General features: G+C 37.6%; 1 protein-coding gene across 1 annotated transcript in view; it reads right to left on the reverse strand.

Annotated features, from left to right (window-relative positions):
• The window catches only part of ME1 (malic enzyme 1), a 184,841-nt gene that overhangs the window by 20,053 nt on the left and 144,728 nt on the right, over window positions 1-20,060 (reverse strand). Inside the window, exons 8-9 of the mRNA XM_047733415.1 lie at window positions 14,762-14,859; window positions 12,468-12,581 (exon numbers count right to left, since the gene is read on the reverse strand). Of these exons, the coding sequence (XP_047589371.1) occupies window positions 12,468-12,581; window positions 14,762-14,859 (212 nt within the window). The remainder of the gene's footprint in view (window positions 1-12,467; window positions 12,582-14,761; window positions 14,860-20,060) is intronic.

Below are 20,060 nucleotides of genomic sequence, written 5' to 3' on the forward strand. Positions count from 1 at the left end.
CAACCTGAGGATCATAACTTGAGCAGAAATGAAGAGCTGGATGCTTAACCAACTGAGCCCCCCAGATGCCCTTATTTCTGTTTTTAAAATACACGTGGAGTCTGCTTGGGATTCTTTCCCACTTCTTCTCCCTCAACCTTTGCCCCTCCCCCTGTACATTCTCCCTCCCTACAAGAAATAAATTTTTAGAATCTTAAAAAAAAAAAGTACTTAGGATCATGCCAGGTTTTACTTTCTGTGTGTGTTTGTGTGTGTGTGTGCGCGCGTGTACCAGTTTTTAACAAGAGCTCAATGTTAGTTGCAGTCATAATTAAAATTATTGCAAAGATAATATCTTATTTTGTGTGTATGTCATTTTTTTTCTAATCTATTCATTCATCTATTAATGGACACTTGGGTTGCTTCCTGTCTTGACTACTGTAAATAACACTGCAGTGAACATGGGCATACAGGTATCTTTTCTAGTTAGTGTTAAGATTATTTTTCAGTGTCTCAGAAGAAAATGTTAGATAAATAACCCCTTAGAACTAAGAAATGACTAATGGTGATAACTATAAGAAATGTACCAAAGTTATAGCTGTTGGAATTATGACTTTTTTTCTTCTTCACAGTAATTTTAATCATTATGTTATATACCTGAAACTGACACAAAATGATACGTCAATTATATATCAATAAAAAAACTTACTTCATTCAGAACAAAATTTGAAGCTTACTGTTTCATAATCACTTGAGAGAACATTCTAGTCCCAGTAGTATTAAATTGAGTACAGTTAGGTCACATTCATTCATCTTGTTCATTAAAAAAAAGTCAAAAGCATCAAGTAAATTCAGTTTCCACTTTTATTAGGAAGCATCAAATTGTTCAGTAAAACCTATTACCATAGGCTTTTCAGAATTAGTTGTAGGTCCAATAACCAATAGGTTATGCAAACCTAGACTGATTTCATGAGTAAACACTAAATATTCTCAGTTTTTCTTTTGTATTTATGAGACGTGATTTTTTATTTTATTTTTATTTTTATTTTTTAATTTATTTGACAGAGAGATCATAGGCAGGCAGAGAGGCAGGCAGAGAGAGGAGGAAGTTGGGGCGCCTGGGTGGCTCAGTGGGTTAAGCCGCTGCCTTCGGCTCAGGTCATGATCTCAGGGTCCTGGGATCGAGCCCCGCATTGGGCTCTCTGCTCAGCAGGGAGCCTGCTTCCTCCTCTCTCTCTGCCTGCCTCTCTGCCTGCTTGTGATCTCTCTCTGTCAAATAAATAAATAAAATCTTAAAAAAAAAAAGAGAGAGAGAGCGGAGGAAGCAAGCTCCCTGCTGAGCAGAGAGCCCGATGCGGGACTCGATCCCAGGACCCTGAGATCATGACCTGAGCCGAAGGCAGAAGCTTAACCCACTGAGCCACCCAGGCGCCCCAAGACGTGATTTTTTTTTTTTTAAAGATTTTTATTTTATTTATTTGTTAGAGAGAGAGAGAGCATGAGCACAGGCAGAGTGGTAGGCAGAGGCAGAGGGAGAAGCAGGCTCCCCGCTGAGCAAGGAGCCCGATGTGGGACTCAATCCCAGGACGCCGGGATCATGACCTGAGCTGAAGGCAGCCGCTTAACCAACTGAGCCACCCAGGCGTCCCAAGACGTGATTTTTTTAAAAACTCCCTTTTAATAATATAAAGAAATGTACGACAATACTGAAATCTTTACAACTCTCACCAAATTGCAGGGAGGGGCTACCTGGTGCTCTTATCCTCCTCTCTCTTAGCTTCTCAGCCAGGAAATCTATTTCATTTACATATCTCAATTATAGAGATTAATTCAATATTATCCTAATATATAAACAAAGTCCAGGTTTAATGATAATTTATTAGTCACAAATGAAAAAAAAAAAACAAAACAAAACAGGCATTTGGGAGTACCTCAGAACTCCCTCCAAATATTTTGATAATTCAGACTTTGACTCAGGTCCCAATTCCTCATCATCCATTTCCTGTGTCAGTGTTCTTTGCACTGTAACTTGACAGTTCCTTCCACAAAAGGCAGTTATACTTTCCAAGCCCTGGTCTTTGGACTTGAACATGCAATTTCTTTGGTCAATAAAATGGATGCTGAAATGAGAGTGTGCCAATTCCAAGCTTAGGCCTTAAGAGTAATTGTTGTTTCTGCTTATTCTCTCATGCCTTTGCTATTTGTGCTTTAAAAGTATATCACCTGGCTAGCTGTCTGGTTCATCGAGGATGAAAACCTTGTGAAAAAGACCTGCACCCAACGTATGACTTAGAGCCACCCGGCCAACGTTATCAGAGCTACTCCACCTAGCCCTTAGGTATGTGAGAAATAAATCCTTATTGTTGCATGTCACTGAGATTTTGTGGCTTTTGATAACTCAGCAACAGCTGAGTGAGACAGGGGATAATTTTTTTGGATTCAGGGGATAGTTTTAACTTCAATTATACATTCGATCATTTTTTTTTACTCATTGTTCTTATTGTTGTTTTGGGGATAAGAGGTTCCTTTTCCTGAAATGATTTAATTAAAGTAATGCTTTTACAATCTATCTGTACTTCAATGCTCTTCTTACTGCTTACTTATTTGGCCAAGAAAATAATCTTAGGGGCACCTGGGTGGCTCAGTTGTTAGGCATCTGCCTTCGGCTCAGGTCCTGATCCCAGGGTCTTGGGATCCAGCCCTGCATCAGGCTCCTTTCTCCGCAGGAAGCCTGCTTTCCCTCTCCCACTCCCGTTGCTTGTGTTCCTGCTCTCGTTATCTCTCTGTCAAATAAATGAATAAAATCTTTAAAAAAAAAATCTTGCATTATTGGAAAAGAAAGAAAAATTCTGGTCTTGGATAGGAATAAGAACTTGGAACCATTTGAGAGTTATAGTATTTAACTAAATTATTTCTGAACTATTTCTGGAAATAATATAAGCTAAAATTCGTGACTATTTTTGTTCTCACAACAATGAAATTTCTAGGACAGATACTAAATAAAGTTGCAGCTTGGGGAGACATATTTCTGGGGAATAATAACTTTTAGCTTCCAGCATTCTAAACTAAACACAATGTGTTTTGGGTTATTGCTCTTCCCCAGAAATGCATATACTCAATTTCAAGTATAAAGGCAAGAACTTAGACTAACATCTACCCGAGGCTAGACATGGCAAATGCTATAGAACTCCACATTGTTTCTAGCATGGTTCCTGCACACCTGAGGCTAGAGGGCTAAATGAGATCTTGCAGCTAGAGCTTCTACTTTCAACACAGCGGTCACCAAGCTGAGGTACCTTCAAAGGACCTTGAAGGAGACAATGCACATCATGAAGCAGTGGCCATATGGCTCTTCCCCAAGCCTGTGGTAGTGCTTGTTGGTTTTCAGGCAAAAGCAGGAGTCTCTAGTGTTTAGCCCAACACCCACATGTGAGGCCCAAGTAATGGTGGTGGTAGCGGCCACCATATCTGGCAGCTTTCCTGTTTTGGCAGAGACTGATTCTCCAGCCCGCAGTTAATAGCAGTTTCCTCACTAATGCAGATACGCATTACAGCCATTCCTGAACACTGAGCCCTGTGTCTACTTCTTCTTTGGTTTTCCTTAAAGATTTTACTGATGTACTTGAGAGAGAGAGCAAATGAGTGGGGGGTGAGGGGGAGAAGAAGCAGGCTTCCTGCTGAGCAGGAATCCCAACTTGGGGCTCAATCACAAGGTTCTGGGATCATAACCTGAGCTGAAAGCAGACACTTAATGGACTGAGCCACCCAGGCGCCCCATGTGTCTACTTCTTCTAAGGTTTAGAGATTTGTATTTCACAATGTTTTTATGGACAAGGGAACTTTAATGTGTGCTATGTTCTCTAACAGAAAAAGATCTCAGGATAATTATTCAAACTACTTCAAACTGGCTAGAGTCACCTCAACACAATGTTATGTAATCTTCAGAGCTGCTGGGAAAATGCGTAACTCGTAGAGAAGACAGTGTATCACAGGGTTTGCCTACTGGTCTTTTCTGTTTTCCACCTGACAAAATGTAAGCATTATGCAAATATAATTCAATAAATTTACTATAGTATCTGAAAATGTCATATTACTTTTTCTTTTAAGATTTTATTTTTAAGTAATTTCTACCTCTATTGTGGGGTTCGAACTTATAAACCCTAGATCAAAAGTCACATTCTCCGCTGACTGAGCCAGCCAGGCACCCCCTGAAAAGGTCATACCAATTTTATATCCAAATCCTGAAACCCTTTTCATCTATGGTAGAGAATCCTAATTGTCCACCAATAGTCATGCTCTCCTTTTTAAATTTTTTTTTTAAGTTCTATTTTTGTAATCTTTACTCAGTATGGGGCTCAAATTTACAACCCTAAGATCAAGAGTTGCATGCTATTCTGACTGAGCCAGCCAGGTACCTCATGTTCTCCTGTTGTTGTTGTTGTTGTTTTAATTATATTATTGTGAAAACACAATATGAAATCTTAAATTTTTAGGTGTACAATCTCTCTTTAAAAAAAAAAAAAAAACAACTTGGGACGCCTGGGTGGCTCAGTTGGTCAAGCGGCTGCCTTCAGCTCAGGTCATGATCCCAGCGTCCTGGGATTGAGTCCCACATCAGGCTCCTTGCTCGGCATGGAGCCTGCTTCTCCCTCTGCCTCTAGCCTGCCACTCTGTCTGCCTGTGCTCACGCTCTGTCTCTCTCTCTCTAACAAATAAATAAAATCTTTAAAAAAAAAAACAAAAAAAACCCACAACTTTTTTTCATTCACTCCTTTTTGATAATAAAACTTCCCAGTTTTAGCCAATCACATTACTACCCAGGTGGATACTCTTTCCTAGACTCCTTGCAGCCTAGAGTGGCATGAAACTTTCTCTGGTCAAAAGGATGGAGTCAAAGTGATGTGTACAACTTCTGACTCAGTTACCCCGTCCCCATCCCTATTCTCCCAATCCCTGCCCCATCCATTCCCCACCCTCTCTCCCTGGCTGGCTGGAACAGTGAGACCTGGAAAGCTTCTCTGTACCCAGGGATAGATGATAGACACACAGATGCCCCTTTTCTGCCTACCTCCATACTATTAAGTGACAAAGAGATAAATTTTAACTTAAGTTGCCATATTTTGGGGTCTCCTTGTATAACAATTTAACTTAAAATCTAACCAATCCGGGACCTTTAGGCTAGTAGTCTCTTCATTTCATATCTGAAAACAGCACATATACAATCAGGAAGAAACTGCCTTGACAAACCCTTATCTTCTGGGAAGGCCAATGAGCAAAACATTAAAATCAAGAAATTTTTCAGATTCATAGCAAAGTAAATTCTACCACTTCTCTATACTTAAACAATTGTTGTTTTTTATTCCCAAATTCTTGCTCACTGTAATTTAATACAATTCCTTTTTTTTTCAATTTTGTATCATTGGCTGTAAATAATCTTTTGCGTAGGGGTGGCACTGGGTGGCTCAGGCTGTTAAGCATCTAACTCTTGGTTTCAGCTTCTGTGATGGTTTCAGGGTCCTGTTGTTGAGCCCACCACTGAACTCTGATGTTCAGCATGGAGCCTGCTTGTCCCTTTCCCTTTGCTCCTCCCCTCACTTGTGCTCTCCCTCCCTCCTTCTCTCTCTCCCTCAAATATATAAATAAAATCTTTTAAAAAATAACATTTTGTATATTTGAAAACGATACTGAATCACACTGTCTCCTTTCCCAAGGGAGGAACCCTGATGTTTTTAATCTACATTTCTACTTGAACCCATCTCTCTTCCCTATCATGGTTAGTGGCTCAACTGAACTCTCATATGCTCCTGTTCCCTTCTGTATACCATAGAACTGAAAACTGCACTGGAATAACCAATGTTGAATATGGTCAAGGAAGACCACACTTCCTAGATCTGGCTTTAAATGTTCTATTATTGCATTCTACTATCACGTTTTCTTCTTTAATAGCAGTACAATATGATCAATCTTCCCCTGTGTTTTACTTCAAGTAGAAAGGAGAAACCCCACAAAAAGGATGGTAAGGGAAAGGAACATCTGGAAGATTTCCAGAACTATCAATAGAATAGGAATAGGAAAGACTAAAAAAGAGGAAAACACGCCACTGCTTTGTTTATTTTAAAAAGTGCTTAGGCTAGCCAAACAGTAAGATTCCACACAATCCATGGAAAAATGGCCTGGCCCAAAGCACGAGGTAGAAGAATCAAGAGAAGAATCACAGTGAAGGCTTGCTGAGAGCATCTGGTTTTCCCAGTCTGAGAAAACAACCAGTTCTTGACCATTCAACTACTGACAAACTACATGACAAGGCGAATACATCCACACTGCTTCTGGTATACAGTTTAAAATAAATTCACATATGATCTCTCTAAAAATGGAAATCCATTCATTTTCATTGATTGCTATCAATACAGCATTAATTTGTGATAAATTTTATTGGCTAGGGACATGAATAAATCACTAGTAGCAGAATGCATTCTAATAGCCAACAGCAAATAAATTTACTTTACTCCTGAATTTTCATGAATTATTCATTTTATTCATGAAAAAATTCAATTTTCATGAATTATTCATATTCATGACTATCTCATGATATTCAGAAAAGTAAATAAAAGCTCTCCAGTGAGACACAGAAAAATGCCATCCACAAATGCTAGAGAGAAAACATGGGACTAAGGCTCCGGATCTCAGCCCCAGGCTCTTCCCTTCACGCATGACCTAGGGCATGTCCTTTGAGACTTCCATGGATGTTGATTTCTCCATCTATAGAAACAGTTTGGATTAGTGGTGAGGACAGTGTGATGAAAGTGAGCCAGATCTGAACTTTCCAGAGCACCAGACTCACCTCAGGAAAGAGATTCCTGAGCCCTGCTTTCAGATATTCTAATTTAAGTCCAGGAGGAGGCTCTAGAATCTGTAAATATTTTTTTTTAAAGTCTCCCAGGTGACTAAGATGGTGATCAGTTTTGAGAATCACTGCACCAACTGATTTATCAGATTTCTACCAGATGCATTTTAAAAAGATACGTGATATATTTTCAAAAACATACAAAATGCTTTTTCTTTTACTAAAGAAGAAAAGCTGTAGAACAACCAATTATTATTCACAGATTTCTAGTACTGCTTTGTTTGACTGACAACTTTACATACAATGAAAAATATTTAATGAGGTTTAAATCTCCTGAATTTCCTGGAATGAGAAACAAATCACAAAGAAGATGGATAACCATTGTATGAAAGGCAAAGGTGTATGATTTCAGCAAGAACACTTTGCTTTCTGAATCACAGCAACAGCACAGACAGCTCCCAGCCAGCCAAAGCCAGAAGTTGACCAGAAGACATCTACCCAGTAAGAAACACAGATTACCCACAGTCTCTCCCCCAAAGGCTTGATGACTTTCTTTCTGGTGACTTAGGAAGGCCAGGAATCATGAAATGGAATACGAGCACTACTGAAAGCCTCTACTTGCCAAAAACAGAAGAATCAAAAGACAAAAAGCAAGGTCTCTCCAGTACTGCTGTACCATTTTCAAAGTCTATTTGAAGAACTGGTTTAGATGAAGAAAATACTGGAATGGGACCTCTAGGTCTGGCAGTATTAAGGCAACTGCCTACACCTTCAGACTTCTATTTTCCACACCAATGGCTCATTTTCCTCCTTCTTTCAAAATCTGATTTGGAGTCCATATTCTTTATGCTACTCCTGTCCGTTGGATATGGATATAGAAGATTTCTTGTCTATTCATCCCACTTCCAGGATCCCTTACTGAAACACTTTTTGCCTTCTTTTGGCAAAGTGAACATGGGCATTTCTTATTATAGAAATCCCAAATCCTGTGTGTGTGTGTTGTGTTTTTAAAGAGTCTTTAATTATACCAAATGTATTATGGATAGCTGAGATTTTTTTTTTTTTTGAGTGTTATTATTTCTTCAATCTCCCCTACCCCTTATTTTGTGCCGATTCTTAGGAGAGGAGAGAAGATATAGCTAACCATATTGAATTACTACCTTTTTCAAAAGCACAGATGTCCTGGTGTGGGTGGAAAGGATAGGTAGCAAAGACCTCAAGATTTGGGGTTAGCATTTCATGGCCCAGGATAGATAGAAAAAATTAACTATGGATTGTTACTGATAAATATTTATTCCTTCCTACACACAGGCACTAGAAGACTTCTTCCACAAGGGTTTTCGTTTGCCTTCTCTTAGAATTCATTCATGCCTGTTTGGATATTTTGCCCCATTGCACTGGCCAGTTCTGCTGTCAGGTGATCAGTTTATCAGAGTTTAACTGGGCCCCTCTATGCATCTGTAGACAGGGCCCTCCTTGCAGACTGCCAATGCCATTTCACTGCCAGAATAATTATCACCTGGTCTGATGATGATAGAACTCCATAAATGAGGCAACCACACAGTATACTTTTTAGTTTCTGGTTTTATGTCTTTAAAAAGTGAAGGAGTTTATTATATGTTATGTATTATAAACAATTACATGACAGGTAAATAAAATTAATAAAATGATTCTTATTGGTTTTCAGGAGATTTTGAAAGTACTAAGTATAAAGGACAACAAACAAAAAATCATGTATATCTAAAAGCAAGATTACACTAATTTACAAGTTATCCTCAGACTTACTAGTTCTGTAACAAAAATCAACATAATTTTGACTTTTTAAAAACTTGAAAGAAAAAGTGGTTAATTGAAGCTTCATTCTTCTTTTATATTAAATAGCGCATAAGCTGTTAAATATATAACAGTCTTTTAAAATGTAACTTTATCTTGGCAAGCAGAATATATGCAGTTCTTTATTTTGGCAAGTAAAACATGAGGTAAGAGTGACTGATTAGGTCTAGGCAACAAACTTCACAGTTATTCCAAGTATTGTAAGCCACAGAATTTGGAGTCTCACTTCAGTAAATCTATACTAAAATTATTTGAGATGCTAAAATCTGTATATTTTCTATAAAGATTTCACATAAAAATGTCATTAGAAATCACAAAAGAAATCCACAATCAAAGACTTCCACTTTTTTTTTTAGATATTTACATGTATTACATCCCTAAATATAATGTAATTTGTATATCTTTTTTTCCATGGCTCCAACTTTTTACATGCAGATATTCCCAAAATCTCTATCTGCAGAAGCCGAGACCCTTATCCTGAGTGTCTGTCTTATAACTCTGATTGCCAAGGGGACATCTCCATGAGATCTGCAAAGGTAACTTCAACTTGCTATGTCCAAGCTGAATTACATTATCTTTCTCTTAAACATGATCTCTTTGTTATTCCTTTTCTACAGTAGTGGCCACATCGTTTATCCAGACACCCAAGGAGTCCTGCTAGGTTCCTGCCTATACCACCCTACCCTATTCCTCCCTCCATATTTAGTGGTTACTAAGTATGCCAGTCCTGTTTACTAAACATCTACTGAATAAAATGTCTTTCACTCACCCCCCATAATTACTGCTTTATTTCAGGTACCAATGAATTTTTATTACTACAACAGCTTTGTAACTAGTTTCCTTTACTCCGTTTTCCCTCATTTCAATCCATCCTCCACAATGCCTAGAGTGACAAGACACTAACCCTCTCTGCATAAGTTTCTTCAATTGTTCATTGTCAGGATTTAGAAGAGCTTTTGTCACTGGTCAGTCATCTGCTTCCTTTCAAATCTAAGCCCTAAATGTCTTTTATAGTGAAATATCCTCTTTAGCAAATACTCTTCCTCTGCCTGGAAGGCCATTCATCAATCAATTTATTTATTAACAAAAATATTTATTGCCAATTATGTGCTAGACACTATGCAAGGCTTTGAAGACACAGAGAGATGAAAGACATGATCACAGGTTCAGCCAAGATCTCCTAGTGAAATTTCCATAATACTTCCCTTGTCTCACTTTCAGATAGGAGACATTTAAGACATCTGTGGAGACTCAAGAACTCCTAACTCTTCCTTTCAAACTGAGGTGAAGAAACACCTTTTCTAGGAACCCTCCTCAGCAGGCCCATTCTTCTCATCAGTGCAGCTGGGAACTTCATTTCCAGGGCACCCCTGGTAGCAAGAACGTATTTCTATAACACTTTCATATAGAGACATAACTTTCAGCTTGATTTTTTCCCTCTAGTCTGTGAGCCTCCTGAGATCAAGGGATTTACTGAGTCCCAGAGTCTAGTATGATCCTTGGCCAGGAGGAAATTTCATTCAGCAAATCTCATTTCATGATCATGATATAAATTGTGTGCCCAAAATGTATAACTTTTTCTATTTATGCTGATTCTTCAAAGCTATAGCAGTTTTTAAGCCAAAAAATTGTAAACTTTATGTTTTTCTTATATTGTAAAAAATTACATTTCAAGTTAATAAAATTAATAAAATGATTATTATTTGATTCTCAGGAGATATTGTAAAAGTACTTCCTGTCTTATCTTACTTTCTTATACTCACTTGCCACAAAAAGTTATACATACACTCTTTATTAAGGCAAAATTTGTCTATATTAGTTTAAAACTTTTTTTCTAGCTTTAAAAGAACGTAATTGCTTAGGAGAATTTGGAATATACAGAAAGGCTTTAAAAATAATATGTTTTAAGCTAATACATATTTTATACATTTACTTTCATAATTTTATATGCAACTCAATGTTTTTTAGATTTATTATTTATTAGAGAGAGAGAGAGAGTGAGTGTGCATGCATGCAAGCAGAGGTAGGGAAGGGGCAAAGGAAGAGGGAAAGACAGAATCTGAAGCAGACTCCCCACTGAGCATGGAGACTGACGTGGGGCTCAATCCCTGAGATATGACTTAAGCTGAAATCGAGAGACAGCTGCTTAACCACCTGAGCCAGGCAATAGACCCCACAACTCATTTTTTAAAATATAAAATAATAACATATAACATGGCGTTTTCCTTCTTTCATCTAACATTATATTGGTAAGTCTTTAATGTCATAGTTCTTTAAAAAAAAGTATGTATATGTATATGTAATGGAATATTACTCAGCCATTAGAAAGGATGAAATCTTACCATTTGCAGCAACATGGATGGAGCTAAACAGTTATTATGCTAATTGAAATAAGTAAGTTGGAGAAAGACAAATACCATATGATTTCACTCGTGTGTGGAACTTAAGAAACAAAAAGAGAGAAATTTAAGGAGAAAAAAAGAGAGACAGAGAAGCAAAGCAAGAAAGAGACTCTTAACTACAGAGAACAAAGTGATGGTTACTACAGGGGAGGTTGGTGAGGGATGGGTGATATGGATAATGGGGATTCAGGAGTGTACTTGTGATGAGTAACAGGTGTATGTAAGTGTTGAATCAGTACATTGTACATACAAAACTACTATTACATTGAGTGTTAACTAACTAGAGTTTAAATGAAAACTTCAAAAATGAAAAGAACTAAAACATAAAACATTGTGTATTTCTCTATCTCTATAAAATATATTCTTACAATGGAAACTATTGGCTCAGAAACATAAACTTTTAAAGGTTTTGGATACACAAAAGCCAGTTTTCTAGAAAGTTTGTATACCTTCACATTTGCTTCTATACTAAATTCCAGAAGTCTATGCTGATCACTGGTTATTTTACAAATTCACCTTCAGGTAGCAAGGGAATTCACGAGTTTTTTTTCTGGCAGTTTAGGGAAGAGCACTTAATGTGCAGTAATATTAATGCCTTATAACTAGAAGTAATATTAATGTATAAGTAATATGAATGCCATATAACTATGTAGCAATATGGTCAACCTACCTAGTCTTACTTGGTTCTCACAATAACCTAAGAAGTAGGTCCTGTTATCTTTATTAGAGCTGGGAAACAACCTTGTAGTTAACACTGAACAGCCCATTTATTAAAATGGTATTCAGGGGCGCCTGGGTGGCTCAGTGGGTTGAGCCGCTGCCTTCGGCTTAGGTCATGGTCTCGGGGTCCTGGGATCGAGTCCCGCATTGGGCTCTCTGCTCAGCAGGGAGCCTGCTTCCCTTCCTCTCTCTCTGCCTGCCTCTCTACCTACTTGTGACCTCTGTCTGTCAAATAAATAAAATCTTTAAAAAAAAAAATGGTATTCAGAATTCCCATTCAAACCCTCAAGAATTTATTCCAGAGAAAGTAGCAGGCAAAAGAGTAGCTATTTCATCATCTGTTCTTTTTTTTCCTAGCTAATGTGCAATTCGACAAATAGCCCTTAATAAAAGGAGCTAACCTAGGTGTTTCAGCATCAAACTGCCTCATCTGGAAACTAATTCAAATGCACTGACAACCTACAGAATTGTAAGGAGCCCCTGTACTTCACAGGCTGCTTCTGTAGCCGAGCCAGTCTTCTTTTTCAGAAGAGTATCAATATCATTGTATGACATGGTCATTCATGTATAATGGCTAGTCTTTTAACACAGTGTTGGGGGTAAGATGAGTAAAAGTAGTAGTAATCTTTGAGATGGGCATCCAGAATAGCACATTAATTTTTCTTCAGTTGGAAATGTCAAATTCTTACCTTAACTATTAATCCTTTTGAGTCAACCAACCATATCTTCTTCACGGCTTTCTCTTTTGGTAAACCTTCTTTTTGCATGGCCATTACAATCAGGTGTGCAATCCCTAAGGCAGCCTGAGAAGGACATTATGAAAACAAAACTCTGAAAAGTTGTTCCACATTATAACTTATCAAGAGTTACGTTTCCCTTCATTTTATCTTTGTTAATAAGAAAAAACAAAATGGCTTCACTGACTTAAACAGCTATATTCCTTCATTTATACTGGGAGCAAAGTATTTTTGTCACATTTTGGAGTAAGCTAATGAACAATTATTTACTCTTCTTATCACAACAGAACCACTATTATGTGGTTTGTTCTTTAGCTACAGATAAACCAGTGATATCCTTGACTGTCATTACTTTAATCCTGTTAATGCAATTAAGATTTGCTCCAACGAGAAAATATTGAGCTTAAAAGAATGGCCTGGTCAGCCTTGCTTATTGGACTGTATTGTTTATTGTTGGGCTCCAGCTCCTCTAATTGAATTTGAAGAATGAAGCCTGGTCATTTGGATGGGAACTTGACCAATTAGGCAACAGAATAAAACACATAAATTCTCTGTCCCCACGCATTTATTAATTCTGTTAATTTGGACAAAGAAAGTACTGTGAAATCTCTTGCAAGATTAAAGGAATCAACTTCTTTGGTATTTGATAAATTTTGTGATAATCTGTGAACATCCAAAACCCTTTCAGGGACAAACAAGCATCAGTTTTGAATCATCCAACCATGAATACCTCTGCCCTGCTGAGTATCAAGAAGTGGCCTGTACAATTCATCAAAAACCCTTTGGAAATTCAAAGAATTTGAACTCAAATAAGTTGACTAAAAGTAAATACAGCATGTAACAGCCACACAAATAAAAAACTCAAAAACAAACAAACAAAAAAGCAAACAAAAAAAACTTCTCGAATTTTAATAAGATGTAATTTAGCCTTGATTTTTATTTTGATGTGAAAATGAACTTGTAATTTACATTCTGAATACTTTGACATGTTTATATCTTGGCATTTAAGTTTTAGCTTTGCGTATTTCATTTTAAGAACAAGTAAAATCAAAACCAACACAATATACACAATTTCTACCAGTATAATACATTTCATAATATTCAACTTAAAAATCTGAAGCTTCTTATATAACCACAAAAGTATTTCTCCATTCATTTCATTCTATAATTCTAAACAGATTTGGGCAGCTTTCTCACAAGAAGCTCAAACTCAACTGACATTTTAATTTCTATTTTAGGGGGTGAATTATCACTGGAGTCTAGTTTTCTTCTTTCAAATGATTAACTCATAACAAAAGAGAACAAAAAACAGCCCACTTTTGCCTCCCTGCCATCTCCTTCCAGCAATTGTAAACGTTTTGCTTCTTTTGCATGGGAACAATGCACAACAAGTCTCCAATTCAAATATTTTTTTCTTAAAAACTCGTATGTAGTTATATACGTGCACACTGACTTTTGAGTCAAATTAAGAAAACCCTAATAGGTGCCTCCGGAGGATACTAAAAGTGTCAGATATAATAGCTTAAATACTTCCAGGCTTTTTTTTCTTTTAAGGTTTTATTTATTTATTTGACAGACAGAGATCACAGGTAGGCAGAGGCAGGCAGGGGCGGGAGGGGGGGAAGCAGGCTCCCCACTGAGCAGAGAGCCCAATGCAGGGCTCCATCCCAGGACCCTGAGATCATGACCTGAGCCACCCACTGAGCCACCCAGGCGCCCCTCCTTACAGGCTTTTATACATAATCACAAAATGTAAACTTTTTGTTCCCGCAAATATGCAAAACAAAAGACCACGCCACCATTTGATAATCTCTAGAAATTTAAGATTGTGGAAAGTATCACTATACTTCTATACTAAAGCCTCCTAAGACAAATGAATAAGCCTCAATACTTAACTGCGGTATCTTTCAAAAAAACCTATAGCTGGGGGGCATCTGGGTAGCTCAGTGGGTTAAAGCCTCTGCTTTCAGCTCAGGTCATGATCCCAGAGTCCTGGGATCGAGTCCCGTGTCGGGCTCTCTGCTCGGCAGGGAGCCTTCTTCCCCCTCTCTCTGCCTGCCTCTCTGCCTACTTGTGATCTCTGTCTGTCAAATAAATAAATAAAATCTTAAAACAAACAAACAAACAAACCTATAGTTGCAAAACACTAAAAATCTGAAAGATATCTCAAACTTCTAATTAATGAATAATTAAGATAAACTCTATTCATTAATTTAAGGAAATGTAAGTCTTGGATAAGCAGGTACCTCTCCAGCTCCTTGAAACAGTACTGTTTGATCAGACAGTTTGTTCTTGGTTATTCGAAGAGCCGCAAGGATGCCTGCTACTGCCACAGACGCTGTTCCTAAAACAGGTAGGAAATAGCCTTGAGTAAGCCTGAATCAGATCCTGCCAAACTCGACACCTGGAATCTTTATTCACATCTTGAACTCATTGCACAACAGGGTAACTGGTACAAAAAGGGAACCTGCAGTTGGCTGACCCCGTGCTTAGAGGTGAGGTGAAATTCTCAGGCTACTGACATCAGTATTTTAGGATAGCAGCTCAGTACTATTCCTGATCACTTTCCAAAAAGATTCTGTGACTTAATGTGGTGATTTAATGAATAAGAGCATGGGGTTTGGATTCTTATGTGGATTCCAGCTCAGCTGTTTACTAGCTGGATGAATTTAGAGAAATTTTTTTTAAGGTTTTATTCATTTATTCGAGAGAGACTGAGTGAGAGGGAGAGAGCACAAGCCAGAGGGAGGGGCAGAGGGAGAAGCAGACTCCCTGCTGAGAGCCCCACCAACCACCAGGCTCAATCCTAGAACCCCAGGATCATGACCTAAGCCCAAAGGCCAGATGCTTAACTGGGGCCAGCCAGGTGCCCCTAGAGAAATTATTTTGTATACCGGTTTCCTCATTTGTAAAATAGTTGTACTGTGTGAGATAAAACAGTACTAAGTGCTATTATAGTCTTCCACCTAATTACTCTAGGGACTCTGAAACCTATTACTGATCCCTCTACACAAAGCCAGCACGCAGTAAATGCTTGCTGATATTAGTGGTGGTCATAATTATGTTTTCAATACATCTGGAATTTAACCTTTTAATCTTCGATCTGAAAAAGTGACAGTTAATAGCAATTAAAATCTGCTGTTATGCATCTTTTAATTGGCTTCCTACCTATAATAATCAGGGGTGGGTCCCAAAGGTGCTAGACAAAATTAGTGTAAAATTTACCGACATGAAGACAGTTTTTCCTTATCATGGCCCAGGGTCATAGAAACTTCCAGTTCTACTTTTATTACTTGGACATATAAGCTTTCATAGACCACAGAATGGTTTTCTTGCTTTTAAACATAATTATATAGCTCAACTTTATTGGCTCATGTCTGAAATAAAACTTTGTACCCTCCTGCAGTACTTTCCAGTTGCATCTACATTTTACTCCTCAAAAAACACTAGAAACCTATAATGGTTCCTAGATCCCTCACCTAGGTAGCAAAGCTTAGTTAAACTTTAAACACTCATATTTGGTTTTAAAAAAATAGATTCAGAATAGGTTTGATGAACAACACAATGATGAAGTGTTATATACACCAAGTGCCGAAGATGAATGAGCATTTTACCATCAGTATATTTGTTCCTTTCAATCTTTTGGTTCGTTGTTTCTTTCTTGTAGAATGTGGTAGTCATAAATAAGATCATGATAAATGATAATTACTGAAGATCTGTGTGTCACTTGCATTTTTTAAATTTAGAAACAATGTAAAACATGAAAATAAAATGCTTGCAATTTTGAGCCAGCATTATAATAAATTATGAACTGTGGCAAGTCATATACATTATGTAGAAGCTTCTCTTCTATACATTATTTAAAATGAAAGCCTGTTTTCTTTTGGGAAATACCTAGCAGTGGAATTATTGAATGATATAGTATTACTATTTTTAAGTTTGGGGGGAATTTCCATATTGTTTTCCCCAATGGCATGCCAATTTGTATTCCCAGCAACAGTGCCTAAGGGTTCCTTTTTCTTCACATATTTGCCAACACTTGTTATTTCTTGTCTTTTTTATTTTAGCCAATCTGACAGACATAAGGTTATATCTCATTGTGGCTCTGATTTGCATTTCCCTAATGATGAGTGATGTTGAACATCTTTTCATGTATCTGTTGGCCATCTGTATGTCTTCTTTGCAAAGATGCATAGTCAGGTTCTCTGCCTATTTCTAATTAGATTATTTGTTTTTTGGTATTGAGTTGTATAAGTTCTTTCCATATTTTGGATATTAACCCCTTATTGGATATATCGGCAAACAAATGAAAACACTAATTCAAAAAGATATATGCACCCCTACGTTTACTGCAGCATTATTTACAATAGCTAAGATATGGAAGCAGCCCAAGTGTCCACTGAGAGGTGAATAGATAAAGATGACATGCTGTGTGTACATACACACACACACACACACACACACGCACACAATGCCATAATTAGATCTTGCCATTTATGACATATATGGACCTTCAAGACATTAGGCTAAGCGAAGAAAGTCAGACAGAGAAAGACAAATACTTATGTGTGGCATCTGAAAAATAAATGAATAGGGGCGCCTGGTGGCTCAGTCAGTTAAGCATGCATTCAGCTCAGGTCATGATTCCAGGGTCCTGGGATCGAGCCCCATGTTGGGCTCCCTGTGAATCTATTTCTCCCTCTGCCTGCTGCTCGCTCCCCTTGCTTGTGCTCTCTCTCTCTCTCTCTCTCTGTGTTAAATAAATAAATAAAAACTTTAAACAGAATGAATAAACAAACAAAAAGCAGAACTAATCTATAAATACAGAGAATTAACAAACTAATGGTTGCCAGAGAGGAAGGATGGGCAAAATGGGGGAACGGCAGTAGGAGATACAGGCTTCCGGTTACAGAATGAATAAGTCACAGGGATAAAAGGCACAGTGTAAGAAATAGTCAATGGTAATGTAACAGTGTTGTGTGGTGACAGATGGTAGCTACACTTGCGGTGATCATAGTGTAACATATAGGGTTATTGAACCACTCTGTTATACACCTGACACTCACAACACTATATGTCAACTATACTCAAAAAATAATAATAAATAAAATGAAATGAGAGCCTGTGTAAAACTATGGCTGATCTATACAGAAACAGGATCAGAATGGTTTGTCACTTATATCAAGACAGACTCACAAGAGCAGTTAAACAGAAGAAAAGAGGATTTTAGAGAGGTATAAGCATCCAGTCACTAGATAAGTAGTTACTCACTAATAGTAGCTCAAGCTATTTCAATCTCAGGGCTTTTGAAGTAAACTGGCCTGAAGTTTGGATTTGGGGGACTCTAAGCTCTCTTCCAACCCTGAGATGCTATCATCTTAAGGGTCTCAATAAATTCTACCAGAACCACAAGATCTATCCAGCTGAAGAACCAAAGGTAAAGTATTATCAGCAATCAATGTGTATTATCATTTTGATTTTAAATAGAACTGGGCATTTAAGAACAGAGTAAAATATTTCAGGAGATCCAAACTATAATGTGGTGACATCTTTATATGGTTACGCTGGATCATTCTGCATTAAAAGCCAAGATGTTTTAAGTTTGTACACATTACCTCAAATAAGAGAAAATAAATCTCTGTCTACATTGGATGCCAGAGCCTTCTATTTAAATGTATATTCCATAACATCTCATGAGGACATAAACTTCTCTCCATAGAATTAGTTAATAAAAATCAAAAAGATATTTTTAGCACTACCAAAAAGTTAATTTGAGCATGATTCTTGCACATGTCCTAGTCCTACTTCCTGGTACGAATTTGATTTAAATTTAAATCTACAGTCAAGGGAATAAATGTGGCAAGACAATATTCTATAAAAACGCAAGTTTCACAATAAATTGTTTCAAAATAATTTTTGTTTTGAGACTGAAAACTAAATTTTTAGGAAAGCAGACAGAGGCAAGCTGAAGTTTCTTTGTGCTATGACTTTTAGAGTACTTATTATTTAACACTGATCAAAGAATGACCTCTACTAATGCAGCAATTTGTTAAATCTGATTAGAATTACTATGTATAACTAGCAAAGGAGACTTACATGTAATCAAATAATTATAATCCTCATGTGCTACTAACTAAATAGATCAGACAGAACTAGAAGCAAGGGGAGCAGGAGTAACTTTGTTGAGTCAGGGGCCACAGTATTAGAAGTACATGTCACCGGAGCATGGTATCAAAGGATTAACAGAAGAGATTCAGGACCTCCGGTAGAGTGAGCATGTGCGAAGACATGGAGGCAGGGAGGACTGGTCAAAATGAGGGACTGAACACACAATTTAGTTTTCCCTCCCCCCAATAAACTTTACTAAAACACAGAATGAAGATTTAAAAAAAATAAATAAAAAGATAAAGGAGCCAGAAAAGGATAGCATTTTAGAAGCTAGAAGGCAGATAGGCAAATGGCAACAGACATTAGATATGAAAAAGCTGACTTCTTGGCAGCCATGGGGAATGCTAAGAAGCAATCGGATTAAGAAAGCAGAACTCTCAAAAGTCCTGGCTATAGGAGGGACCAAGCACCTCTGAAAGTGTGGATGAAGAAGAGGTGAAAACCAGGGGCTGCTCAAAAATCTGGTGAGAAGTAATTATAACCCAGATTCTTTTTCCTCACCTTCTAGCAGACGGCTAACCCCCCACACTCTGGAGGTTTATTTAAAAAACTGGGAAATTTATTTTTCTAGAAAGGACATCTGGATTTTAAGACAACAGGCATAAGTGTAAGGCATCGGGGATAATTGGGTGCAAGGATGCCATACTTGAAAACGAGATTAAATGCAAGTTTATACACTCAATATGGTGGACCCCCAATCTTCCCCTACTTGGCTCAAAGAATAATGACAAAAGCTCATCCTAGCAGAAAGCCACTATCAGGGGCACCTGGGTGGCTCAGTGAGTTGGTTAAGCATCTGCTTTGGGCTCAGGTCAGGATCCCAGACTCCTGGGTTTGAGCCCTTCAGGTTCCTTGCTCTTCGGGGCATCTGCTTCTCCCTCTGCTCCTCACCCTGCTTGTGCTCTCTCTCTCTCTCTCAAATAAATAAATAAAATCTAAAAAAAAAAAAAAGAAAGAAAAAAGAAAAGAAAAGAAAGCTAATATCAAGAGAGAGACTGAAAAAAATCTTTTCTGTGGAATCTGAGCAGTGTAAGAGAAACCACCACCAACAACAACAACAACAAAAAAAAAACCCAAAACAGAGACTGATACGGAGGATTTCCTGAAAGAAATGGCTCAATCAAATCAAGTATTGGGTCAGTAAAGACCCAGAATACAAGCTCCATTTGAATACCAAACCTCCCAGAATGTAACAGGAGGGAGAACACAGAACACATGTGAAACTGTAGGTATTAGAGTGTTGTTGATACTGGAGAAGAGTTGGGACAAGATCACAGAGGGACTTCTACTACATACTAACACTAACTATACATATATATAGTTTTATATACATATAAATATATACATAAATAAAACTAAATTATAAGCCTTATAATT

The sequence above is a fragment of the Lutra lutra genome, chromosome 6 (genome assembly GCF_902655055.1).
Source record: "Lutra lutra chromosome 6, mLutLut1.2, whole genome shotgun sequence".
Classification (NCBI taxonomy): domain Eukaryota; kingdom Metazoa; phylum Chordata; class Mammalia; order Carnivora; family Mustelidae; genus Lutra; species Lutra lutra.